Source organism: Dromaius novaehollandiae, chromosome 27, assembly GCF_036370855.1.
Source record: "Dromaius novaehollandiae isolate bDroNov1 chromosome 27, bDroNov1.hap1, whole genome shotgun sequence".
NCBI classification, from domain to species: domain Eukaryota; kingdom Metazoa; phylum Chordata; class Aves; order Casuariiformes; family Dromaiidae; genus Dromaius; species Dromaius novaehollandiae.
The window spans coordinates 3,339,552-3,366,036 of record NC_088124.1 but is presented as its reverse complement, the minus strand read 5'-3'; the positions used below and the strand labels follow the sequence as shown (position 1 = coordinate 3,366,036).

Genomic DNA, 26,485 nt, shown 5'->3' with positions numbered 1-26,485 from the left:
GCCGCCGGAGCCAGCGAGGAAGAAAGAAAGAAAGGAAGAAAGGAAGGAAGGACGAAAGGGCGTTGCTTGGATGGAGCTCTCCTTTCCACTCCCCTTTCGCAGGTCCCCAGCACCAGGGCAAGGCGCCTGCTCCCCCCCGCCGCCGCCGCCGCTGCGGCTCCCTTGCAGAACTGGAATTGGCTGGGATTATTTAGAAAAAAGAAGAAGAAGAAGGGATCAGAGCAGCCGCCAGAGAGAGGGCGATAGAGTCCACTTTCCTCCAACTGCCCTGGGTCTCCTTCCCTCGCTCTCTGCCTCCTCAGCAGCACCGGGAGCCCCAAACTGAGCCCGGAGCAGCTTTTTCCATCATTTCGGGCTCCCTCCCCTCCCTCTGCCTCCCACCGGCGCGAAGCGAGCCCCTGCCCTCGCTCGCTTCCCCCTTGCGTGCGCAGCCCCTTGTTTCTTCCAAAGCACGAGAAACCCCCCGTCTTGCCCCCGTTCCTCCCCGCAGGCTGCGATCGCGATGGGCGCTCTGCGGATCGCTGGATTTTCCGTGCTGCTCCTTCTCCTCCGCTCTGGAAGCGCGCTGGCGAATAAAGCCGGTCAAGGTAAGAGAAATCTCCCCGGCTCCCAGGGCTGTGTTCGAGGTGTGCCCGGGCAGCCGGAGCTCCTCGTCAGAGCTGGGATTTTACGTGCAGGCTGGAGAAATCAGCAGCGGTAACAACAGAGAGGGGAGCAGATTTAAAATGTTGCTTGCAGATATTCGCCCTGCTTCTTTTGATCTTTCTTTCTTGCTTTCTTCTTTTCTTTAAACTCTCTAATGAGTTGCATTTCTTAACGCTCTTTTTTTTTTTGTCCGGACTCTTTATCTCAAGGAAAAGGGTGAAGAGGCAGAAAATTAGGGTATGCAAATAAGTCTGCACCCGTCACAGAAAGGGCAAATGTTGCTGTTTGGAGGGGACTTGGGGGGCTTTTCTTTTTCCCCTGTTTCACTGCCTGTAAAAGGGGCAACAGCACCCATTCCCACGCGGGCGAGGGGGACGAGTTTCTGGGTGGTTTAGAGGGATCGTGCGGCGGAGCCGATATCTGTGCTGCGGGAAGACGGGAGTTGGGTGGTTGCATCCGTGTTTGTGTTTTACATGTGTGTGCTGGGATGTTGCTGCAGAGGTGTGTGCTGCAGAGAAACTTCGGAGAGCTGAACGGGGAGAAACTGCAAAAAATGCCTTATCTGTTTCCGTATGTCTAGAAAAGAGAGAGAGGTCTCATCTTTATCAGCTTAAGGTTTTCCAATTTCAGCGCTCCTGTCTTTAGCCAGAGCTTTTCTTCACAAACCTACCCATGTAGCTTTATGTATGGGCTATCTATATCTTAGCTTTTTCTATAGCACCTCTATATTTAGCTTGCATTTTTGCTCTAGACACATGCACAGGAGTGCGCGCGCACACGCGAGCACACACAAACCTATGTGCGTGGTCTCGTTGGCTCTATCTAAGGTTTCTTTTTTCTAGCTCACCACTATCTACATAATCTGCTGGGGATTTTTTTTTTTCCATAGCGTTTAGCTGTATGTAAGATTTATCAAAACCGGCTTTGGCTCTTGCTGGTGGCGTAGCTGCGTGTTTATGCATACAGCGAGATTAAATAGAGTGTGAATGAAATATAGGCGCGCGGGACGTAATTAAGGATCTCGCGTAGGCATTAGGGAGAGTCCTGTTTCGGCCACGCGCGCTGTGGCTCGGAGCCCTGTCACCTACCAAGCTGGGGGGATTTCAAGGCTATTGTCTTATCTGTTTTAACGTGTCCTTAAAACAATAGCCGGCTCTGCGGGAGGGCAGTCTGGGCAAGCACGGGGGAGACTTTCCAGGGCAAAGGTTTGCTACGAGGGAGCCCAGCCCCACGTAAAGCTTTATGATTTAGCCTCAGAAAGGAATGCTTAGGTTTTTATCCCCCCTCAAATTATCTTTAGTGTATGCATTGCTTTCATTTCTTATCATAATATTTATTTATTAAGGCCCTTTTGGTTTCCAGTTCCATTTAAGCCGGAGCCAGAATTGCATTAAAATAGCAAAGTAAAATTCCATCGTGCAGAGACTTGACAGATCCCTCCGGGGAACGAAAGGGGTGGAGTGGGGGCGGAGGGAGGGGGGCTGCCTCCCGAGCCGGGCCCCTTCGCACCCCGCCGGCACCGGGCTCCCCGCGCCGCCCCGGCCCCCGGCACGGGCACCCCAGGGCGGCGGGTCCGGCGCTGCCGCGGGCGAGGGCAGCCGCTGCCACCGGCGTCCCAGCTGGAACGGGGCGACGTCGAAGGCTGGCGCCCGCGGTGCTGTCGGGAAGGTGCCGGCATCGGTGCGGGGAGGGATGGCCCGAGCGGGGCTACGGCTGGATGGGGGAGCCATGGACCCCCGGCTGCGGCCGGCGGATAAAAATCGTGGTTTTCCGAGGATTTTCCCCTCGTCTGGCGGCGTCGAGCTCTTTGAAAGCACCTGGGGCACGTTTTACCCAGGGCGTTTGCAAAAAGCGATGGGGCACCGTCGCCGGCAGTGTCCGTGCTGGACCTGGGGGTGACGGACCCCCCCGAGTCCCCTTTGCTGTCCCCAAGCAGGGACCTGGGAAGCTCCCGTGCCTGCTGGAGCACCCGGACCTCTGCCGAGTTTATCGGGCTGGTCTAGGGCTAGGGAAGCTCGAAGGAAAGGAGAATTGGGAGCAGAAATCCAAATAGCCCCACGGGGGCTGCCGGCGGCGGCGCGTTGCCCAGCCGGTCTCGCTCGCGCTGGCCGGACCCCGGGGCGCCCCTTCGGCTGTCCTCGTCCCCAAAGCCACCTGCCCGGGCGCCGCGGGGATGCGCGGGAAAGGCCGGGCCGCGGTTCCCGCGCCGGGGCCTCGGGGCGATGCACCTGCGGTGCCGGGGGGCTCGGGGGGCTGCGCGGCGGCACCGCGGCCGGGCGCTTCCCCGGCCAGCGCCCCGCCACCTCCGCCCCCCCGGCCGCCGCTCGCCTGCCGCTCCCGCGATCACAGTGCGCGACTGTTGCGCCGGTCCCCTCCGCCCCTCCGAAATATGAAAGGTAAAACTGTAAACATCTCAGCGCGCAGCAGTTCAAAGGCGATCTTTGACTGAGGGCGTCTGACATGCCCGTACTTAGATTAAAAAGGGGAGGGGGGCGGGAAGGAGGCAAGAAGCCGTTTTTTGTAGCTGCCAACGGGAGTATAAATATTCAGACACCTCGAGTCTTCCGGCGCGGAGATGTGTTGCCGTCTCCGCGCGGTGCAGGGCTTTTTATTTTTTTCTATTTTATTTTATTTTTCTATAAATTTTCCCTTTGCAGACAGTCGCGGCGGAGTCATCCATTTAGGAAAAAGAAAAGCAGGAATAACCTTAACCTTCACTTTGGAAATTATAAGTCCCCGGGGAGAGGCGGTAGGAGAAGGCGGCAATGGCAGATGAAGTCGGCTCCGTCTCCCGGGGCCGAGCGGAGCCCGGCCGGGGCTTCGGCAGGGCCCTCTCGCCTCCCAGCTCGGAGATCTTCCGATTGTTGCTCCCTAAACAGAGAACAAACAAACACATTTTTAACCCAAAACCTCGGTCATTTTGATAAGACACAACAGCAGCAGCAGCAGGGAAAATCCCCCCGGGAAACGCGTGCGGCTGTTGGCTCGGAGCATCCAACCCTCCGCGGAAAAGCTGCGGTCCGGGGGGTTTAAACCGAGGCGCTTCGGTGGGTGCAAAAATCTTGCAAAGCACCTTGGGGTGCCGCAATCTGGGGAAAAAAACCCAAAACCGGGGGCAGGCCCCAAAGGGGACCGGGCTTGCAATGCCGCAGCGAGGCCCTCGGTGGGGACAGGGCGCTCGGGCGAAGCGGCTGTCGATAAACCGCACCGCGGTGGCAGAGGTGCTTATTAATACCCTGGTAAAAAGCGCTACTGAAGTTATAAAGCTTTAATTTGGCGTTAAGGCCGAGTGGAAAGTCGGCGCGTCTGCCAACAGCTGCGCGCACGGCCCCAGACAGAAAGGCTGCTAGTATATGTGCCTATATAAAAATAAAGAATAAAATTAATTTGAAAGAAAAAAGCCGACGCGCTTGCAGAAGAAGGGAAAAATGACGGCGCTTTCGTTTGTTTAGGGGTTTTCAGGCTTTTTTTTGGCCGCCTTACCTCATCTCCCTCCTATTTGGCCTAGCAGCCTAGGGATAGAAGCATCATTTAAATAAATAAATAAATGAGGAAAAAGCCTCAATCCGGGCTCTAAAACTATATAGGCGGTTGCTTTATTCCCCGCTTTGTGCGTCCTGGGAGACCCTCTTGCGCCGGGAGCTGCTCCGCCACCGCCCACCCGCGCGGCCCTGGGCACGTCCCCTCGCACCCCCCGAGCCCGAAGCCGGAGGCGCCGGCGGGGTCGCGTCCTACCGAGCGGAGGGTTTTCCAAGAGCAAACAGGGACAGGGACATCAGCGGGGATTTTTTGGGACAGTTGCATCGCGCCGGCTCGCCCGGCAAATGCCTCCTGCCTCCGCGGCCGCTGCAGACACCTGCAGCCCGGCCCTCCCTCCGGCCGGCCGCGTGTTTGGACCGGAGAAAACTCTCCCGTGGGGAAAAACGGGGCTGTCCTGAGAGCAAAGGTGCGTTTGTATGGGAAAACGCTGCTTGCACCGACCAAAATTCAAATTTCTAGTTTTCCGGACTTTTTTTCTCTAAAGGGCTCAGTTTTGAAGTCATCTTTTAAGATGGGTTTTCTTACAATCCCCGGTTTCAGCATACTGAAATTAGGATTTTTGCCAGTATACGAATGCTTCCTAGGGTGTCTGGGTGGGTATTTATTCACCCGTCCCACACACGTGCTTTTTTTCTTTTTTTTCCCTCTTTCTGCTCCCGTAACCTTTCAGGATGTCTCCCACTTTGGCCAAATTACAGAGTGGCAAATTTATGATGTTTTCTTTTGTCCTTTCGCTGCCGCGTAACCTTTCCAAAGTTAGCGGAGTTTTGAAGTTGCAGAATGGAAAAAGCGAAGATGGAAAAGCCGCCCATGTGCGCGAGGCGGAGACCCGGCATTGTCTGCAGTGGTGCGGCGACGTTGTTCATTGTGTCGCGTTTGAGGACAGAGAAGGAAAAAGAGCGTCAAACCGAACCAAAAAAAAAAAAAAACCCTAAAAAAGTGAGATTTCTGGCAAAACGCTGGGAAAATTCCAACTGCAGCACGTCCAGTGGAAGCGCCGCGCCGGGGAGTTTTGAGAAAAGAGCAAAAGTGGGAACAATCTCGGTGCAAATGGGAAAAAGGAGGAGGAGAAGGGGCTGCATCCCCCTCTCTGAGTACAAAACCGGGTGAATTAGCTCTCTGCAAGCGTCGCTGGGGTGGGATTGCAGCCGTGCCGCGAGCGGAGGAGCGTTGTAGCTGGGGCCGCTGCCTGCGGCGCTGCAAATCCCCGGTGCCGCTCCCGCGCCTCGGTTTTCCCTGTGCAGCCCAGCCCACGGGGACGGGCGTGCTGCCGCCCGCCGAGGGGCCGTTTGCAGCCCAACGCGGAGTTCGGCTTGGGAGGAAACCGGCTCCCCCAACGCCTCCCGGGCGGGGGGAGAGGCTTATTTCTGGAAATGCTGTTTTTCCCCCCGCTCCGTGCAAAGCGGAGGCTGGAAGCGCAGCCTCCACCTCGCGCCGCGGGAGGATGCCCGGCGGCGGGTGTGATGAGCGCGTCGGTCTCAGCGGGGCGACGGGGCGCGGAGGAATTCGGAGGGGGCAGGCGATGCGGGGCGTCCCGCCGCGGCCGAAACCTCCCCACGGACGGTCGGCGCGAGCAGCCGGCGGCTCTTTCCCGCGGGAAGCTGGATCCGGCCCCCCAGCCCGCTCCGGCGCGCTGGGTCAGGCCGAGCCGGTGATTAATAGCCCGAGGGAGGCCGCGGTGGCCGCGGGCCATGGCTAATGTCAAACAGCAAATATGAACGCCGGCTGTAAATATTTAGACAAGGCGCAGGCACGTGCCACCCCCCTGGCGCGGACGGAAAGCTCCGCTCCCGCCCGGGGCCCGGTGACTCACGGCGCCCCGCGGGAAGGGGATGCGGCCGGGGAGCCGCCTGCCCTGGGCTCACGGGGGGGCTGCGCGCCCTGGCCCCCCTCCCGCGGCGTCTTCGGGTGCTGCGGCGTGCCCATCGCCCGTGGCTTCGGGGCTGGGTGCCACCGACGAGCTCAGCCGCGCAGACCCCCAATCTCCAGTGGTTTTTGGGCACGGGGCGGCTGCCGGCGGCCTCCCCACGGCCCCCGCTCTCCCCTCGCAGACGTCGACGAGTGCGTCGAGGGCACCGACAGCTGCCACATCGACGCCATCTGCCAGAACACCCCCCGGTCCTACAAGTGCATCTGCAAGTCGGGCTACGCCGGCGACGGCAAGCACTGCAAAGGTAGGGTCCCCCCCCCCCCCCCCCCCCCCCAACCCGGCCGGGCACCCGCGCCCACACGTGTGATGAGTTGTCGGGCCTCGGCCAGGGCGGGGGGGACCCACTCGCGCGCTCTGCCCGCAGACGTGGACGAGTGCGAGCGGGAGGACAACGCCGGCTGCGTGCACGAGTGCGTCAACATCCCCGGCAACTACCGCTGTACCTGCTACGACGGCTTCCGCCTGGCCCACGACGGCCACAACTGCCTGGGTGAGCGGCGGCGGGGGGGGGCGCGGGGGGGGCGCGGGCGCTTGGCGTTAGCAGCCGTCAGCGGGGCGGCTGCAGCCCTCCGGGCCGGGGGGGTTTACACAGCTGGCCGGCGAGCCGGGCGGGCGGCCCTGCCTGCGCTCCCGCGGGAGGATGAGCCGCCGAGAAGAAAGGGAAGCCGGGCTGGCGGAGCGGCAGACGTCATGTGTTTACAGAGGTGTGCGGGCGGCGGGGCGAGGAGGAGGAGGAGGAGGAGGAGGAAGGGGCTGGAGCAGCCCCGGTGGCCGTGGGCAGGGTTTGCTCGGCTCCTGCCGGCTGGCTACGGCAGCTGAGGCCGAGCCGACGCGCGGGACCCGCTTTGCAGCACCGCCGGGGAGCGGAGGCGAAGCCCCGGCGGGTTTGCTGGATCCTCCCGCCGCCCCGTCCTCATGGGCTTTGGGGACCCGCGTGGTCCCTCCCGGGCCACCTCCCAAACTGGGGCGGGAATTGGAGCCCTCGTGCCATCACCGAGGTCTTTGGGCTTCCGACCGCCTCCGTGTGCTTAATAAAATAGGTATTAGGGCTGCGGTGAGAGGTTGCGAGACGTTAAAGCCCTTGTTATAGGTGAGGGATCCGGGGATGCGGGATGCGGCTCGGCCAGGCTGAGCCTCGGAGGGACCCACAAACCCTCTCCATCCCGCTGCGGCCGGGTTGCTGCCGGCGAGTTTCCCTCGGCGCCGGTCCCCTCGCTCCCCGTGCCGCTCCGGCGCCTGGTCCAGCTGCGACCGGCATCCCCAGCATCCCGGCTCCGGGGGGGCTGAGCATCCCGCGGGGACGGAGCTGGCCGCGGCGGGCCAGACCGGTCCTTTGCGCGGCGCTGAGCCCTGCCTGCTGCCACCGCAGACCTGGACGAGTGCGCCGAGGGCAACGGCGGCTGCCAGCAGACCTGCGTCAACATGATGGGCAGCTACGAGTGCTTCTGCCGCGAGGGCTTCTTCCTCAGCGACAACCAGCACACCTGCATCCAGCGCCCCGAAGGTCGGTGCTCCGCGTCCCCCCCCAAGCCCTGCGGGCACCCGAGACGGCGGCCGGCGGCGGCGCGTGCGGAGGGGCCTGTTAGCGCAGAGGGACCCGGGGAGCCTCGTGCCGCCCCACGGGACTCGTGCGCCCGAGCCGGGTCCCGCGCCGCCTCGGTCCCGCCGTCTCCCTGCCGGTTAGAAATACGGCGAAATGAGAGTTTCCGCGTTTCCGCTGCTTTTTATCTTTGCCGCTTGGCAAAACCACAGGTTGTTTTTGCTTTTGCCCTTCCCCAGCCGCGTCTATCCCCAAGTTCCCACGCGAGTCTCGGCTGCCGAAGGGCTCAACGGTGCTGGGCAGCCCCAGCCGGCATCTCCCGCGTGCCGGGGGCTCGTGCCTGGGAGCAGCCACTTGGGAGCGAGGGCTTGTGGCCCGTCCCTGGATTGCAAGCCTGGAAAAAGTGGGAAATTAAAGGCGGTTTGGTGCAAAAGCCCCTTCCGTGGCAGCAGCGCGCGGTGTTAGAGAGCTGATCCTTGCTGTCAGGGCTACCAGAGCGTGCAAAAGTGGCTCCATGCTGCTCGCCCACCCGGCACCCCGGGCTCTGCCCCGGCGCCGGCAGCAGGTCCCGGCCGCGGGGCCCTGGGAAGGCCATGAGCTTTCCCGGCGCAGCGCTGCAGCGGGTCCAGGCCGGCCGCGGGCTCCCCGTTTCCCCGGCTGACTCCGCATCCCGACCCGCGGGGGCCGGCAGCGTCGGTGCTCGGGATGCCGCGGCCTCGGAGGCGCTGCCAGGCGATAAACTGCAGCAAGGAGAAAAAGACGGGACGAGCGAGACAAGCCCTCGTTCGCAGCCCGCGTGCCGCCCGGCGCGGGCTGGCGGCAGCAGGGTCTAATTACCGAGGGCCGGGGCGGCCGCCGCAATTAGAGCTGCCGGCCGGGCCCTGGCGCCGCGCCAGGCGCCTCTGCCCTGCAGGTGCCGGAGGCAGCCGGTGCCCCGGGCGCCCGCCGGGGCTTTAAGCCTCGCCGGAGCCCGCCGACACCGAACACCGGGGTTTTGCAGCCGAGCGGTGCCGCGGCCGGGTCCCGGGTCCCGGAGAGGGGTGGCCGCGGGGACCGCAGCGGGTTGTGGCATGGGGGGACGCGGCAGGGGCTCAGCGAGGCGCCCGGGGGGGATTCGCAGCGCCCGTAGCAGGAAGCAGAAGCGCAGCAGCTCCCCAAATCGTCCCTCCCTCTGCTCCCCTGCCGGGGGGGTAAATCCTGCCCCGGTCCTCAGCGCGGACCGGCGCCCGGGGGCTCCCGCAGCCTCCATTTGCCGCCTTCCCTCCCTCCAGAGGGGATGAACTGCATGAACAAGAACCACGGCTGCGCCCACATCTGCCGGGAGACCCCCAAGGGGGGCATCGCCTGCGAGTGCCGCCCGGGCTTCGAGCTCACCAAGAACCAGCGCGACTGCAAACGTAAGGCCCGGCCCGGGGGGGGGGGGGGGCACCTCCCTGGGGGCCCTTGGGGCACCGGGATTTAGACCCCCCCCCCCGACCCCGCCGTGTGAAATCCCACCGATGCGCCCCGCTGCGTCCGAGCCCCCAAAACGGCAGTTCACGGGGGGGGGGGGGTCCCCGAGGTGCTGCGTCTGCTGTGCATCCCCCCCCCCCAGCCCCAGCAGCCTCGGCCGGGCCCTCGAGGGCTTTTCCCGAGCGCAGCTCGCTGCACGCCACGGCCTCGACGCCGCTCCGCTTTCCCGAATCCCGAGCAGGGAGAGCGCGCTTGGCACGGGAGGAGCGCCGGAGTCGTCCCCCCCGGGGGAGACGGTGCTCTCGGCCCGTCTGATCTCCTGCCAGCGACTTGCTGGCACTGCCGCGATTATTAAACGCGCAGCTATATATTTATTTGATTGCTTTTATTTTGTTTCTTATTTGCTGTCTGCAGCAAGCCCGTAAAATTGCTGATGAAACGGAGTTTTAATCCCACAAGCCTATTTTCCCTCCGAGCTAAACGAAAAGTACACCTTGTCTCCGGAGGCCGCTGGCAGGGCTCTCCCGGAGCACCTGAGTCATTTCAGAGCTCCCGCGAGTCCCCCCCGCCCCTGCAACGCAGTTTGGGGGGCGGCGAAGACGGCCGGTGGCGGGAACGGGGCCGCCGAGCCCGGGCTCCGCTGGTGGCACTTAGCGGAGATGCGAAGGGAGGACGCGAGAAGCCACACGCTAGTTTTCTCCTGCCAAGATCCCGCAGGGAAAGTCGCAGGGCTTTAGAAAGCATCCGGGAAGGAGGAGGGATCTTCCATGGGATACGGCCGAGGTTTTCCAAGCTGGCTCCATGCTGCTGCTTGGGGCACATCCAAGCGGAGCCGGGGCAGTCGTCGCCCCTGGGGGAGAGGAGCGAGGAGAGGAGGCTCCGGCCTCGCGGAGCCGGTGGGAAGGGACCCACCACGGGCGGGCGGGTGCCGGGGCTCGCGGCCCCCCCGGTGACAGCCGCTGCTTTGCTCCCGCAGTGACCTGCAACTACGGGAACGGCGGCTGCCAGCACACCTGCGACGACACGGAGCAGGGCCCCAAGTGCGGCTGCCACGTGAAGTTCCTGCTGCACTCGGACGGCGTCACCTGCATAGGTAGGAGCGAGCCCCGTGCCGGGCGGCCCCGCGGCAGGCGGCGGTTCGCGGTGGCCCCGTGCAGCGTGCCGCGGCGCCCGGGCCGAGCTGCGCTGCGCGGGCAGTCGGGGAATCCGCTTTATGGTTGCTCTTGGCCGAAGGAAGGTCTTCTCCAGGCCTCCGGGACGTGGCGTTTCCATCCGCGAGGTCGGGTGCTAAGAGCAGGAGAGGGTGGGGCAGCGGGACGGACGTTGCTTGCACCCAGGAGGCTTGGGGATATCAGGCAGAGGTGCCCGTGGCGATGCTCCGGGGCTTTTGGGGAAGAAAAGGCAGGTTTTTGGTCCCAGTGCGTAGGCACGGAGGGCGGCGGTGCCCACGTGGCATGTGTGAGTGCGTGCATGCTTGCAGCTACGCGGCACCCGCTTGCCCGCGCTCGCTGCTGCACGCTCGCGTCCGCCTCCGCGCAGCGCGAGGAGCTTCGGCAACACCCCGGGCGGCAGAAACCGGCACCGTTGCAGCGTTACCTTCCCTTATACTTGCTATCCGGCAGCATCTGGGGCCGTGTGCCGGTGGGGGCCGATGTGGGCAGAGCGACCCGTTGCAAACTGCAGCTTGGCACCGCGGGGTCTCGGCTCAAAACAATTGTCTTGCAAAAAAATCCAGCCCATCAACCCAGCCACCCCAAAATTGTCCCTCTCCTGCGTGTGTTTTCAAATTGTAAAACATCAAACAGAGATAGAAGTTTTACTGGTTTCATATGCTTGTGCCTTTTAACAGCTGATTCGATTTAAAAAAATGTTACGTTTGGGGAGTGATTAAGTCTGCAAATTGCTCTAGATGTTTTAGTTCTTATTGCAAAATAAAAAGGAAAAAGGAATTGAAAGCAACTGAAAGCAACCGAGGGGTTTTGGCTCCTCGTGCCCCTGCTGTGCATGAACAGAAAACGCTCTGCACTTTCCAAAGACGGCTTCATCCTCCGGTGGAAAAGGGGCTGGAAAAGCCCCTCCAGGGCTCTCCCTGGAGCCGGAGCTGGCTCCGAGGGATGCATTAAGCCGAGTTTCAGCTGCCCCAAGCTGGGGGCTCCGGTCCGGGCCCTGCTCCCAGGCGCTGCCCCCCAGGAAAGCTTTCCTGCTCCCCAGCTCCGCTTTTCGCTCCCTTAACGTCACCGCCGCAGCCCGGCCTCCTTGCGCGCTCCCTAATTAATCCCATTCCCTGCTCGCTGCTCGCAGATGCTCGCGGCCTCTCCTCCCCTCCGGCCTGGCGCTTGCAGCGAGCCGAGGTGGCTGTGCTGCACCGGCGGCCGCCTCGCTCGTCCCGCTCCGTGCAATTAGTGCGTGGGCCGGGGGAGCCGGGAAAGGGGGGGCTCACACTGAGAGCACCTCGGTTACTCCCCCGAGGGCTGCAGGATCCGGCCCGGGGGCGCGGGGCGGCGGGAGAGGGACCCGCAAGCTTTCCGAAGCCGCTGGCTGGCGGGGGGATGCGTGCAGGGGCTCTGGCTTGCGGAGCGTGGCGGTGCTGGGGCGTTGCAAAGGGAGGATGCAATTTTTGTATTGCGGAGCGCGACCCCCCCCCAAACCCCCCCGTGGGCGCCGCGGCCGCCCCTCACATCCCGGGAACAGTGTGGGATTGTGCCGGCGGCCGGGCAACCCCGCTTGCCGCCCCGCGGGATGCCGCCGGCAGGTTTGCAGCCGAGCGGGCGGCTGAGGTACCTGCTCAGATAGTTACAACCGCCTTTTTTTTTCTTTTTTTCTTCTTTTTCTTTTTTTCTTCTTTCTCTTTTTTCTCTTCTTTTTCTTTTTTTCCTTCTTTTTCCTTTTTTTCTTCCCCCCTCCTCAGTTTTACAGCCAGGCCTCGCTGTGCCGCCCTCACCCCCCATCTCCGTTTCCCCCGAAACGTTTCATCCTTTCGAGGGGGGGGATAAAGTTTCCAGCCGGGGGGACGCGACCTCCCGCCGCCCGGCCCGGCGGCTCTGCAGCCGCACGCGGCCCGTTTGATGGGCTGCCGGGGCCGGCCCCCGGCCCGCTCCCCTCGGCCCGCGCCGCGCAGCGGGAAGCGCCCGCAGCCCCTCCGAGCGGCCGTTTCATTAGGCCGCGGCGGGGCTTTTTTCATTTTTCCGCTTTTTATTGCTGCTTTTAAGACGGCGGATAATGAATACCAGGCCTCGGAGCGGAGCGGGGCCAGCCCCGATGGCTCCCGACACGTCCGCGGGAGCGCGGAGGAGGGGGAGCAGCGAGGGGAGGCCAATGACCTGATGTATTTATACTGATGCTCTAAAAGCAGCCTTTTTTAAAGGAAAAAAAAAGAAAAAAGCCCTCCGGATTGGCGCGATCCGCGAGGCCCCTGCACTGGGAGCAGTGCCGGAGGCGGCGGGGTGGTGCGGGGAGCCGTGCCGGGCTGCCAGCCCCGCGGCCCCGAGCTTTCCCGCGGGATGCACGTGCCCGGCTCCATCCGCACGGAGCGGGATGCTCCTCGCCGGGCACTTTCTCACCCCGGGACGCAGCTCGGACGGGGCAGCCGAGGAGCAAACCCGCCGTCCGCGGCCCCGAGCGCAGCCCTCGCCGGACGCCCTTTCTAAATCACGTTTTTTATAATGTCAAACAGGGGAGAGACACTTCCAGCAACACGTTATCCTTGAGACGTTTTCTAATGGTAAATATTTCTGTTCTATCTCTTTGGAGGGGTCCTAACCCGCAGGCGGTCGCTGGTCCCGAGCTGAGCGTGGGGGGCCGAGCGGGCCGACTAACCGCATGCCTCGCTTTGCACGCGCCGGGCGGAGAGGCCGCGCTCGCATGGCACGGCGTGCACGGCGCTGCTCCGGCCCCGGGGACAGGTAACGCAGCGGGGCAGCGCCTGCGGGATTTTGTCCCCCCCTGCTTCAAGGGAGGCGGAGAAGCAGCCTGGCAGGAGCTACGGGCTGCCGGCCCGCGCCGGGGGATGCTCGTGACCGGCTCTTGCCGGAGGACCGCGGTCCTCGCCCAGGCGGGAGCGTTTGCAGGCAGGGAGGGCAGAGCCGCCGTGGGTCCCCCCCGAGGTGACGGCCAGGGGTAGCTTTCCCTCCTGCTCATCTGAAGATCCGACTGCATCCCGACTGGCACAAGCGGGATTTTTTCCCAGGATGGGGCTGTCCCCCCATTTTGGGGGCCCTGTGCAGCCGGGGTGCAGGAGCCGCCTTGCAAGCAGGCGCCCCGGCATCCCTCGAGCATCAGCTTGCTCGACACCAGCCGCGTCCCCGCGTCCCCGGGAGCCACCCGAGCTCCTCGCGAGCTGGCGGCAGCGCCCAGGGCTTTCCCGCAGCCCCGCTCGGTGCTGCTGCAGCCGATTCCCGCGCTCGCCCAGGCGGCGGGCGCGAAGCTGCCCCTCCGCAGCGCCCTGCCCCACGGTAGGTAACGCCTCCGCTCCGGCCCCGCGGGAGCTGCAGCGGTTTGGAGGTGCAGCGACCTGCCCACGCTTGGGAGGGTGTTTTTCGGATGCATCGGGTGCACTCAAACCCGCAGCGTGTCCGGGGGGGAGCGGCGACCGCTCAGCGCCGTGGCAAAGCCAGGCCTGGTCCCGGCAGCTCCGGGAGCACTGCGAGCACCTGGGGCCGGTCACGGCGTTTCGGGTGTCCACAGGGATTTGCAGTTTGCCGGGGGCTTTGCAAGCGGCAGGCGGCAATTGGCAGGCGGTTGCTCCGCGTGCGGGCAGGGCGCTGCGGGGACGGGGCGATTCCCGCTGCCGCTCGCGTGGCCGGGGCTGCTGCGCCGCCGTCGGGACCGGGACCGCGAGGGAGGAGGGTGGGAATGAGTGTGCACCGGGGGGGGGCCCGGCAAAAGCGGCTTTGTCTTGGCCCCCCCCGGGCGACGGAGGCGGCCTCGCCGAGCGCTGTGTGGTTCGGTGAGTCACGCGCGCCCGCGCCAGGCTCCGAGCGGCCCCGGGCTGCCGCGAGCAGCGCTGCTCTCCCACGGGCCGGCTCCCGAGGAGCCCCGGGGCCACCCTGGGGGGCCGGGTACCGCGGTGGGGGGCCACCGCCCGCTTGCAAAAGGCTTTTGCAAGCCGTGGGAGTCGGGCGCTGCTTTGCAAACGGTCGTGCTTTGCAAAGGGGGTTGCTCCGGTGGCTCGGCCGCGTGAGCGCGAGCCCCCCCGTGTATCCTGCACGGCACCGGGACGCGGGCTTGCTTTAAACCTCGGCCAAAATCCCCAAAGGTGCAAAGAGCGTGCGGGGCTGGGAGGGGAGAAGGGCGGCCCGGCGCTGGGGCACGCTGCGAGCGCGGGAAACCGCCGCGATTCTGGGTAGCGAAGGAAGCAGCGTTTGCTCCGAGCGCCTCGTTTCGCCTTGGTGGCGACCCTGTTAAATTAATCCTCGACTGGCTCGTTCTGCCTGAGCTGCCAGAACAAAGGCTGGAATTAAATCGTTACTTAGGCCGCCACAAAGTTTCCCGGCCCTGGCTCGGCACGGCGGCGCCCGCGCTCCTCGGCCCGGCTGCAGCGCGGGGACCCGGCCCGGCCGCGTTCCTGCCCCTCGCCGTTACGGGTTGTAATTGTGCTGGCTCTTAATTGCAGAAAACGGGCCCCTTTGTTCTCCCATTATGGGACGTCGTAAAAATAGCAGCAGCGAGACGAGCACGGAGCGGTCCCGGCTCCGTCGCCCTGCAGCGAACGGTTGGACGCTGCGGTCGTTTGTGCCCCACGCGGCTCCGGCAAAGAGCGCGGGAACCTGGGACTGGCTCTTTCCAAGGAATTCCTTCAGGGCGTTTCCACGCTGGGTTCCTTGCAGCCCAAGCGGCTCGCTGAGCCAAGCGAGCGGCCTCCTGAAAGCGATGCTTTATTACCCTTTGTGAACAACTTACTTAATGCCCGTCGAGCCATTGTTCGCGTGGTTGGGCCCGACGTTGCAGACGGATCTTGGGGGGGAAGCTGTCAAGCTGCAAACGCTCCGTTCAGACGAGCGTCCCTTCTGGTCCGACCAGCAACAGCTGAGTTCGATAATGCTGAAATAATTAGCATTTTTTGCTTAATTGGATTTTTTTTTTCCACTGATGCTGCCTCTGTGTGTGTGTCCCAATTTTACAAAGCGGCTCCCAAATTAGACGGTGAAGCGGGGCTGGCTGGCTGCGCGCAGCGGCAGCGAGTCCCACCGGCGGGTGATGCAAAGGGCAAGAGACTGCTAGGTGCCCCCATGGGGTCTCAGACCCCCCCCCCAGACAGTGACAGCTGGGTATTTTGGGGCAAACGGCTTTGAAAGTGTCCCCAGGTGCTCGCGGGTGAGGAAGAGCGGGTTGTCTGTGAGCGGGAGGGTCATGCCGGCGTCGGCACGGGGACCCGGGTGCTTTTCCCTGCCGGCGCGCTGCCTGAAACGGCAGGACGTCGGGGAGGTGACGGGCGCTTCCCGCATCGTCCGAGCAGGCGAGATGCGGGGTTGCAAAGCTTTAATGTTTGGCTGTGCTCAGACGCGGTCCCGCCTCCCCGGTGCATCAGGCCAGGTCGCTGCCGCCGCCACCGCGCATGAGTTTAACCTGCCAAAGCTTCTCCGCAGGGGAGAATGGATTAGCGAAGGCAACGCTCGCCTGCGCTGCTCGTGCGTTGCAAGCCAAAGCTCACCTCCGCCGCTTTGTCCCCTCTCCGCAGAGACCTGCGCCGTGAACAACGGCGGCTGCGACAGCAAGTGCCACGACGCGGCCACGGGCGTCCACTGCAGCTGCCCCATGGGCTTCATGCTCCAGCCCGACCGCAAGACCTGCAAAGGTGAGCGGGCGGCGAGCGAGGGCTGCGGCCCCCGGCCGTCCTGGAGGCATCTCGGGCACGTCCTGGAGGCATCTCGGGCACGTCCTGGAGGCATCTCGGGAACGTCCTGGAGGCATCTCGGGCACGTCCTGGCGCCCACCAGCCTGGATGCCGCCGGGCGGGAGGCCGGACCCCCGGGGCCGGACGGCGCCTGCGTTTCGTCTTTCGGCAGCGCGGGGAACTTGACCCTGGTGGAAAGGGAAGCCCCGGCCCGCCGAAAGCTGTCTACCCGCCCGACTGCTTCCAGACCCCGCCGCCCCCGTATTATTTATTTCAGAGCGCGCCGCCCCTCCGATTCTGCCGTTTCCAGGAAAGCGCAATAACCCCCAGCCATATCCCCCCTGCCTGGGGTTTTATTACGATTGCGAGCTGCTTTACAGCTAGTGCCCTCGCGATGATAAAACGAAAGCCCCGGCCCCAGAGAGCCCCAGCTGCGGCCCCGGCGTGGGGACAGGGGCAGCTCGGAAAAACGGCTGCCCCTTCCTCTTCCCGGGCTCTTTCCATTGCCCAGGTCACTTCCTAGCAGTAAATTTTCCAATTAGCAGGAAAAAGTAATAATAAACCCCCCTCAGCCAGCCTCTTTCCAGGTTCTCAGGGCTCTTTGCAGTTGTTGGGGCATCGTTGGTTTAGCTGTGTTTATAGCAAGAAAAAAACGGCGAGCAAAGAGGTGAGGCTGGAAAAGTATTTATTCCCTGCAGCTGCTGCTGCGGAAGGCGGTGGGAGGTGGTTCCCCCCTCCCGGCTTGCTCCTTTCTTCCTAGCGTTCCCGGTCACCTCGGCCCTCCTCGGAGGACCCCCCGGGCACCCTCCCGGAGGAGCAGCCCCCGGCTCGCGCCCCGCGTCCCCGCGTCCCCGCGGGCGGCACGGCTCCTGACGGGGGTCCCCCGTTGGGTCCCCGCAGACATCGACGAGTGCCGGCTCAGCAACGGCGGCTGCGACCACATCTGCAGGAACACCGTGGGCAGCTTCGAGTGCAGCTGCAAGAAGGGCTATAAACTGCTCATCAACGAGAGGAGCTGCCAAGGTAACGGGGCGGCGGGGCCCGCCGCCGGCTCCCTCCTCCCGGCCGCCTGCTTTTCGGACCTCCCCGGCTGTCGCCTTCCCAGGCGGAGGCATGCTAGGCCGCTTAGTCACCGCTCTTTGCTTTTCTCGGGAAAAAAGGCTCCTTGGCGTAGCGTAGCCTTTTGGGGATTAGTGCTGGCTTTGGGTCCCGCTCCGGGGCTTATCGCTTTGATCTGCATCGCTGGGCTGCCGTCCCGGCCCCGCTCCCGGGCGCGGGGGGATGGCTGGGAGCTTCTCGCGGCGGAGTTAAGCCATCGGTTATCCGCATGCCGGGATTGCCAGGTGGAATCGGCCTCCCCCGGTGCAGCAGGCAGCACGTGGTGGCCTTTCCCGGAGGGCTCTGCTTCACCACACGAAGCGATAGCCATTTCCTTATCCCAGTTTTCCTGGGATCGGTGATGGGAAGGGCAGCAGGACATGTCCTGCCTTGTCTCCCCCCTTCCCGGGAAGTTTCCCGTCACCAGGCTGCGGGAACGGGGTGCTTCCCCCGCGGGTCAGCGGGGATTTTGTGGCTTTCCCAAGGGTTTCATCCTCTCGGCGCTCTCCATCCTTTCCCGGGAGGGCAGGGGAGGGAGGAGGCGTCGGTGGCCCGCTCGGATAGCGAGCCAGGGCCCTGGGCTGTCCCCTTCCCGACTTCATCCCCACCGGAGCAGGGGCAGGAGGGTCCGGGGCCGCCCCCAGCCCTCACCCCGGCGCCTCCCCCCCCGCGGCAGACATCGACGAGTGCTCCTTCGACCGGACCTGCGACCACCTCTGCATCAACACCCCCGGCAGCTTCCAGTGCCTCTGCAACAAGGGCTACACGCTCTACGGGCTCACGCACTGCGGAGGTAGGGCTGCAACGGGCAGCATCCGCCCTTCTACCCGCGGGCAGCGAGGAGGGGGCAGCATGGGCGGCCCCACCGCCCCCCTCGCCTTTGCACGCGCCTGTTCCCGAAACGCGCGGGCCGGGGGGGCTGCTGGCCCTGGGGACGCGGGGGCCCCCGGCGCCGCTCTCCCATCGCCTGGCTGCCCGCAGACGTCGACGAGTGCAGCATCAACCGCGGCGGCTGCAGGTTCGGCTGCGTCAACACCCCCGGCAGCTACCAGTGCACCTGCCCCGCCGGCTGCAAGCTGCACTGGAACAAGAAGGATTGCACAGGTATTTCGGGGCCGGGCGGGCTGCCGCCGCGGGCCGGGGATGCTCGGGCATGGCCGGGGCGTTTTCCAGCAGATCCCGCGGGTTCCAGCCCCGCTGGTGGAGCAAGGGGCTTTGGGGCATCCTAGACCCTCCAGGGCCACCGCGAGCTGGCTTTTTCTCCGAGCATCCCCCGTCCGTCTTGCACGGATCCAGATGGGATGTGCAACGCGCTGCCCCGCTCTCTGCCCCGGGGATGCGCGGGCTCCCGCCGGGGCGTCTCCGGGCGGCACCGGCCCCGGGGGACGTCCCCGCTCGCCGCTGCCAGCCGGTGCTCGTCCCCCAGAGCTGGCCCACCGCCCGCCAGGTTCGGTGCCGCCGCGGGCCACCCTCACCTGCAACAAGGCGGGCAAGAAGGAGAGCTGCGCCCTCACCTGCGCCTCCACGGCCCGCTTCCTGCCAGGTAGGGGCCCCGGCGTGCCCCCCGCGGCCCCGCGCGCGTGGAGCCCGGCGGCGGCGGCGGTGCTGAGCCCGGGCCCCGCTTCGCCCCCGCAGAGTCGGAGAGCAGCTACACGGTGAGCTGTGGGACGCCGGTCCCCCGCCCCGCCGGCGGCCAGCCGAGAGCCGGCAACGGCAGCCAGCACTGCGCCGGTAAGTGGGCTGCGCCGGGCGGGCGGCCTTGGCCGGCGCCGGGCTCGCCGCGCTCAGCGCCCGCCCCGTCCCGCAGACACCGCCGCCCCCGTCAAGCAGAAGGCCTCCTTCAAGATCAAGGACGCCAAGTGCCACCTGCACCCACGCGCCAAGGGGAAGCCCGAGGAGGCCGGCAAGGCGGCGGCGGCAGGTGAGGGCCGGCGGGGCCGGGCGCCGCGGGGCCGTGGCCCGGTGCTCAGCGCCATCTTGCCGCCTCCAGGCGCCGCGGCCGCCCCCTGCTCCGACTGCCAGGTCGCCTTCGTCAACCTCAAGTGCGACTCCTCCAAGAAGGGCAAGGGCCGCCGGGCCCGCAACTCCGCCGGCAAGGAGGTGACGCGCATCACGCTGGAGTTCGAGGCGGAGGTGGCGCCGGAGGAGATCACGGGTGGGCACGGGCGCCGCGCCGGGGCGGCCAGGCCCTGGCGGGGACGGGACGCGCGGGGAGAGGCGGCGGCGGTGCCGGGCCCCCGCGTTAACGGCGCGGGCCCCCTTTCCCTCCCGCGCCGGCAGCCAGCTGCAACCTCAACTGCCTGCGGCAGAAGGTGGAGAAGAAGCTCAAGGCGGCCCTCAAGGCCCTGAAGAAGTCGATAAACCAGGAGCGCTTCCTGCTGCGCTTCGCCGGCATGGAGTACGAGGTGGCGAGGAAGCTGGGCGCGGCGCCCGAGCGGCAGGAGAGCTGCGGGCCGGGCCAGCAGCGCCTGGCCGCCAAGTGTGGTAAGGGCCCGCGGTGGGACGCGCGAGGGGGGCCCCGGCGTCCGTCTGTCCGCCCGCCCGCCCGCCGCCGACGTCTGCGCCTCTCTCAGTTAGCTGCTCGCAGGGAACGTATTACCACGGCCAGACGGAGCAGTGCGTGCCCTGCCCGCCCGGCACCTACCAGGAGAAGGAAGGCCAGCTCTCGTGCGACCTGTGTCCCCGGAGCGACGCCTTCGGCCCCGTGGGAGCCACCAACATCACGGGCTGCACGGGTACCGGGGCGAGGACGGGCCGGGGAGGAGGGAGGGATGCCGCGGCCCTGCAACGGTCCGCGCCGTCCGGAAGGGCTTGGGTCACGTCGAGGGGAAAGCCACCCTTGGGGGCTCCCATCAGCCGCGCGATGGCCGGGCCTGGGTTTCTTGGGGCCCAAGCGCTGAGACGAGGCCGCGGGAAGGGGAGGGCTCGGCCGGCCTCTGAGCGAGGCTCCTCCGCGCTCACCGCCCGCAGGTCAGTGTCCCCCCGGCCAGCACTCTGCCGACGGCTTCCAGCCCTGCCAGCCGTGTCCCCGCGGCTCCTACCAGCCCGAGGCGGGGCGGGCGCTGTGCTTCCCCTGCGGCGGGGGGCTCAGCACCAAGCACGAGGGAGCCCTCTCCTTCCAGGACTGCGACACCAAAGGTAGGGCGGCGGCGGCGGCGGCGGCGGGGGACCCCGGCCCCTCTCCCGGGGGCTGACGGCGCCATCCGCTCCCCGCAGTGCAGTGCTCCCCCGGGCACTACTACAACACCAGCGTCCACCGCTGCATCCGCTGCGCCCTGGGCACCTACCAGCCCGACTTCCGCCAGAACTACTGCGTCGCCTGCCCCGGCAACACCACCACCGACTTCGACGGCTCCACGTCTGTCGCCCAGTGCAAAAGTACGCGGGCTGGGACGGGGCCCGAGCGTCCCGGAGCCCCTGGGCACCCGCCTCCAAAAATATTCGAAAGCCCCTTAAAATAGCATTTCAGGTCGCTTCTCTGCTTGGATGCTTGCAGCATCAGGCAGCTCCAAGCCTCCCGCACTGCCCAGTAAACCCCTGCCTGCCCAGTGCCACCGGTCCCTAGTTGGACCAGTTGTGACCTCTTCTGCTTTGCAGACCGCCAGTGTGGAGGGGAGCTGGGTGAATACACGGGCTACATCGAGTCGCCCAACTACCCGGGGAATTATCCCGCCAACGTCGAATGCACCTGGAACATCAACCCGCCACCCAAGCGCAAGATCCTCATCGTGGTCCCGGAGATCTTCCTGCCGTCCGAGGACGAGTGCGGGGACGTCTTGGTCATGAGGAAAAACTGTAGGTAACCGAGCGCTTCGGGGTGCTCACGGGAGAAGCCAGGGAGGAAAAAGCCACGGTTTTGTAGAGCAGAGCTGCTCTATGCGAAGGGAAGAACCTGTGTCCCTGGGTGCTCTGTGCATATTTGTATGAAATGGGCTGGCAGGGAGGGGACCAGCATTGCTGCCCTTGTCAGCATCACCCTCCCTCCGTGGTACCCAACAGACCCGGAGGGATGTGTGAGCTGGGTCGCACTCGTGCTGCTGTGCTCTCGGGGTTTCAGGACTCCTAGTTTGGGCTAAAAAGTCCAGTTCAGAGCAACGAAGCAACAGAGGAATCACAAAGTCCCCGGTGTCTAATAAGAGGGATAGAGGAGTCAGCCTCTCTGAACACCAGGCTCTCCAGGTTCCTGCTTTTCCTCTTGTGCCCCTTGCTCTAAACGTTTAAACACAGCAAGAGGTGGACGCCGCTGGGAGTCTCCACCATTGCCGACTCCTGGCGTCATGGGCCCCTCACGGTTGCCCTTGCAGCCTCCCCCTCCTCCATCACCACCTACGAGACGTGCCAGACATACGAGAGGCCCATCGCCTTCACGGCCCGCTCGCGGAAACTGTGGATCAACTTCAAAACCAGCGAGGCCAACAGTGCCCGGGGCTTCCAGATCCCCTACGTCACCTACGATGGTGAGTGTGGCGCTGCGGGGTGTCCACGTTGGAGCATCTGGTGGGGCTCAGGAGAAGGTAATCCAAGCGCGGCATTGCCTCCTCGCCTGCCGTGGTACCCAGGTTATCCCAGTTCAGGTCTCCAGGGTATGGGGGGATGTAGGGCCACCCATGAGACGCCAGGCTCAGTGTCCGGGAAGGTGGCCCCGGGGCCGGCAGCTCATGCCCCGACTCGGTTTCTCATCGTTGCAGAGGACTACGAACAGCTGGTGGAGGACATCGTCCGGGACGGCAGGCTATACGCCTCCGAGAACCACCAGGAAATACTCAAGGTGAGAGTGTCCTCAGGTGGCCTGGGCTCCCCTGACCAAGGAGCGGCACTTGGGTCTTTGCACGCCCCACACTCTTCCCACACCACCGTCCCACTGCCTGCTTCACTCTGGACTTGCACCAGGGATCTTGCATGGTTAAAATCCTCTGGGACCACCTGCTCTGCTGGCTGGAGTGGGAGCAGGGCGAGGTCAGGGCACCTGGCTTTGGGCCTTGGGGGAAAACGCTCGGCGCTGCAGTGACCGCGTCGGTCGGTTCAGCCCATCCGAGCATCCGTGGGGCGCGCTGCCGCTCGGCGGGTAGGTGACCCTCTTGCTTTGGTTCCCTGTAGGACAAGAAGCTCATCAAAGCTTTCTTCGACGTGCTGGCCCACCCCCAAAACTACTTCAAGTACACGGAGAAACACAAGGAGATGCTGCCGCGCTCTTTCATCAAACTCCTCCGCTCTAAAGTCTCCAGCTTCCTCAGGCCTTACAAATAGCCCTCTGCACCCCACCGCCTCTTGGGCCACCTTACAGCCAAGGAAACTTTCTTCTTTCCTTCTTATTTCATTTTTTCTCCTTCCTCCTACTCGGCTTTGGAAACCAACAGGATCGCCAGGTCTCGCTACGCAGATGCCTCGACACTGTTTCTCCTCCGCACTCTCCGGACCTGCCTCGGCAAGGCTGTGTCCCCCCCAGGGCTGGAGACACGCTGGCCTCCCCCGGCCTGAGCTTCCAGCGCAGGGACGACCGTCACTCCGGGGAAACCCGTCCTCTTTCGAAGCAGCTTCTTCATTTTAGAAGACTGAAGTGCAGCCGCTTGCCCTGAGTGCCAGCCTGGCCTTTCGGTGGCCTTTGTATTATCTTTCACTTCCTTCACGCGTCCGCACCACATCTGTCTCTGCTCCTAGATGCCGTCCACAGCCGCACCCATGGGACGCAGCGAGGGCTCGTTTTTCTTCCTGCAAACGGGGCTGGCGGCGGCGGCGGCCAGACCGAGCTGTTTCTCGGAGGCGTGCGAGGGAAGGCTTGACAGCAGAAGGTAACACCATATTTATCATAGCACGTGGGCCTCAAACATCAACACAGCTTTGCAGAGATCGGGCGAGTAAAATACATACTTCATGAAAAAAGGAAAAAAACGACAAAGAATATTGAAAAAAAGAGATAGAGGACAGAACGCACGACAGCAACTAGCAACCGAGCGGCGGTTGCAGTGGTGGCTGCGGCGGCCGGGCGGCCGTCCCTCCGGAGAGCCTGGTTGGCGCTCTGTGTTTTGAGGAAAGCGTGGCCAAGCTGCGTTCTCGGAGAACAATGTCTGGCTACGCGGGAGAAAAAATGGAATGAACGAGAAAGACTTTCAGCCGGGTTCATTTTTGTCCCCCCACAAACACTTGTGCCAAGAAACCAGACTTTGTTACAAGCTCTGCCAAAGAGTAACTCGTTGACAGGAAAGCAAGCTTTGTGAAGAGCAGGAGTAAATGTTTGTGCACTAGGATATTCTCCTTTCTACCTTTTTCATATGTATTAAGTGCAATCATTTGAGTCTTCTTTATATTATTTAGAGGGAAGTTTTTTCTACTAGGAACTACAATATTTATACCTGCCTGAGAAATGAGAATGTGTGTTTGTAACAAAAAAAAAACAACAAACCAAACCCAGTCCTGGATTGACGGTGACCAGCATGATGGTGTTTTCAGACCTTGGAATCTTTTCTTCCGGTATTTGTTCCTGGCGAAGCATCCCTTAGGTCGAAGAGGCAGAGGAGCTGGCGTCTCCCCACCTCCGAGAAGGAAGGGTTGGCTGCTCCCTGCAATGGCTTGAGTTCTTGCCGTGGTTTGACGGCATCTTGGTCCATCCATGGAGGAGCCCGCGTGCTCCGGCTGTGTGAGGTCCCACCGGGCTGATCCTTCTCTGTTGTCGCAGGCTGGTGGGGAAAGGCCAAGCCACAAAGCTGAGCGGTCTCGGTCGCGGTGCCGCTGGCGCTGCTCTCGGCTGCGTGGTTTTGTGCCGATCCTCCTCGGCGGCCCTGTGGCCACTGAGCGGGCGCGAGCGGGTGGTTTGATCCCTGTCGCGCTCCCTGGCCTCCTGTCCCAGCTGCAAGGCACAGCTCGGGTCGGGGAAGACCCCGCTGCCGAACTCAGCCGCGTTGCCTGCCTGCCGCTTCATGCAAACCGTTTGTTTTTATTAATGCGTTCGAAGACAGGCCGTGTCCCGTCCCCGAGAAGCTGAAACCCAAGCGAGACTGTGCACCGAGTGCGGTGCCGCGGCAGAAATCCCAGCGCGTGGATTGGGAACGAGGACCAGCAAAGGCAGGCGCGGAAAGGAGGCGGGAGCTGCTCCCAGCTGAGCCTTGCAGACGGATTTGTCCCCCAGCATTGTCCCGTGGCCGACAGCCACAGCCAGACAGGGCACCTGGGGACAGGGCCCAAACCCGCTGCTGCTGCCCGTCGTCCCGCTCCTCCTCCTCCTCCCTGTGCTCCCCAAACTTCGCCTCCCTTTCCAATCCTCCCATCAGCTCTTGGCCGTCATCTTCCCTCGCGGCGCTGCAGCTTCATCCCCATCTTGATCCCCTCAAAGACCTGGAGCTGCCAGGAGTAAATGTGGTCGACTTGTGTACAGCTTTCCTGTTTGCGGTCCCCCTCCCTTCCTTCTGTCCCCGTCCCTGCTCGTCTCGGGCTGTCCCTAGCCCACATCTGGGACGAGCACTGCTCCTCGGGAGACGCAGCGCAGACCCTTAATGAATGATTATTTATTGCGCTATCCATTCCCCCGCTGGCCCAGGCTTTTGGGGCCGCGAGCCCCAGGTCAGTCCTTGCTGAAATGGGGAGGCAGCTGCTCACCCGCGTTTTCTCTCCATGATCTGTCTGTGCTGCTGAACCGCCCCGAGAGCTTCTTCTGGGCTTTATTAGGAGCTGCGGGTTGGCTTAGCGCTGGCAGAATGGAGCTGAGGTTTGTCCCCAAGATGCATTCGTTGGAAAAGTCTGCACTGATTCGTAGCAGCTGTGGCTTTACCCCTCCTGCCGCCCGGCTCCAAGCCTGTTTGGAAGTTTGACATCTGTGGGCTGAGATGTTTGTCACTTGGTTGGTGTCTGAAAGCAGCTGCTTTGATGCACAAAAGCTGTTGCAGGGATTTGGAGTTTTTTTTATTGCTCCGGGGCAGTTGCAGCAGAGCAGTGACCGTTGAAAGGGTCTTTCATATTTAGAAGAAAGCAAGCAGGAATGACCAACCCTGCTGTACTTTGTGGTCTTTAGGGTATTCCTTGTTGTCCTTTGGTTGTGTCATTCCAGGGCTCTCCTATGAGCTCTGTCCCCCCCCAAAAAATCATCCTTCGGCACCCACACAGCATCCTTTTGACAACTGGAGGATGCAGGAGTTGTTACAGTCAGACAGAGGGAATTGCTACTTAAAAACCTCCGGTGAGCAGTTGTCTCCCTTCAGCTACCAAGGTGGCCACGATCTCTGTTCGCCCATGGCCAGGAGGCAGTGAAACATCACTCCAGGGCTGCCAGGGTGACCGTCCTGTGCAGCCTTCTGGTGTAAACAACGGTATCTTGTAACATAACCTTCCCCTCCTTTCACCACCAGTCTCAAAAAACAGAATGAAAAGATTCCTGGGGCCGTTGGAAAGAACCACCACACGGCCATTAAATCCCTTTCTTCACTCCCACCCCTGCCCCGCTAGATGACTCGGAAAAGGTTTGAAAGGCTGAAAACTGCATCAGCCACCTCTCTGATGTATTGAATGTTTCAGCGTAGTAAACGTAACTAAGGGTTGGGGTTTTTTTCATGTTGGAATATTTATATCTGCCTTTTGCAGTGGGCCACAACTTACCATCTTCAGCAAAACGGTTCAAGTAATGAGAAAGATGTAGTTCATAAAGTTATTTGCACTTGATTAAAAAAAAATGTATCTGAACTTTGTAAAAAGAAATGTTTGCATTTTGTATTGTCTTTTTTTAATTATTAAATGGAATTTCTTGGTGTTGTGTTGATCTTTCAGAAACTGGCTCTGGCACTGATTTTAAGGGTTTCTAACAGCGGGAGCCAAAGCTATTTTCATTGTTTTGCTCCTTCAGAGGCTAGGACAAGCGCCTTTCAAGGGCATAGGTCTCTCAGAAGCTTAAATCCTATAGACTTTCACAAGCTCACCAGGCATTACACACTGTATTTTTTTTGTCTTTATTAGCATGATGTGACATATCTCATTTTTACCCCCAAAACGTACTGGGGGTAGGCTATGCTTAATGAGAACGTTATGGATCCTACGCTTAGCTTAGTTTCTGCTCAGCTTTGGCTTCCTTTGTCCTCCCCACCAAGTGCTGGTGTTGGACTAGGACTAGCTTAGCTCACTCTGCAGGCCCAGAGGGAAGTGGAAGTAATGAGAAATGATCTTTCCTTTGGGTCCATCTCTGTCCCCTGGGCTAAGATAACAGCTGCTGCACCCAGAAGCAGCTGGGGAGCCAGTCACCCTTCCTCACACCCACCAGCCAGTTTCTTTCCCCGGTTATGCCCTCATCCACACTTCCCTGCCCTAGCGATCCTCCCTGTCCCCTGCTTTTGCAGGTGTCACACCCATTCTGCCCTCTCCAACACCCTCATTGCCCCCAGTGGCTCCTCCAAGCCACCCCAGCCTCCTCGCTGACCAGCAGCCTCCCTGTGCTCCAAGCCCTACAGGTAACTGGGGCCAGCTGGGGCAG

At 62.9% G+C, this 26,485-nt stretch overlaps 1 protein-coding gene across 9 annotated transcripts; it reads left to right on the top strand.

Annotated features, from left to right (window-relative positions):
• The first annotated feature begins 261 nt into the window (after positions 1-261).
• SCUBE3 (signal peptide, CUB domain and EGF like domain containing 3) lies at positions 262-25,769 on the top strand. 9 transcript variants are annotated; one of them, XM_064498255.1, is made up of 23 exons: positions 262-587; positions 6,237-6,359; positions 6,480-6,605; positions 7,485-7,619; positions 8,927-9,052; positions 10,084-10,200; positions 12,781-12,828; positions 15,784-15,900; positions 16,840-16,962; positions 17,714-17,830; positions 18,019-18,141; positions 18,485-18,580; positions 18,673-18,768; positions 18,845-18,958; positions 19,028-19,192; positions 19,318-19,521; positions 19,611-19,772; positions 20,008-20,175; positions 20,254-20,415; positions 20,635-20,832; positions 21,342-21,494; positions 21,726-21,805; positions 22,135-25,769. In XM_064498255.1, the coding sequence occupies exons 1-23, from the start codon at positions 503-505 to the stop codon at positions 22,282-22,284; spliced, it is 2,988 nt and encodes a 995-aa protein (XP_064354325.1). In that variant the 5' UTR covers positions 262-502; the 3' UTR covers positions 22,285-25,769. The 9 variants fall into 9 exon arrangements, with proteins under 9 accessions (XP_064354325.1, XP_064354324.1, XP_064354323.1 ...); XM_064498254.1 differs by having other exon boundaries at positions 18,464-18,580; XM_064498253.1 differs by having other exon boundaries at positions 18,446-18,580; positions 19,615-19,772; positions 20,259-20,415.
• Positions 25,770-26,485: the final 716 nt, after the last annotated feature.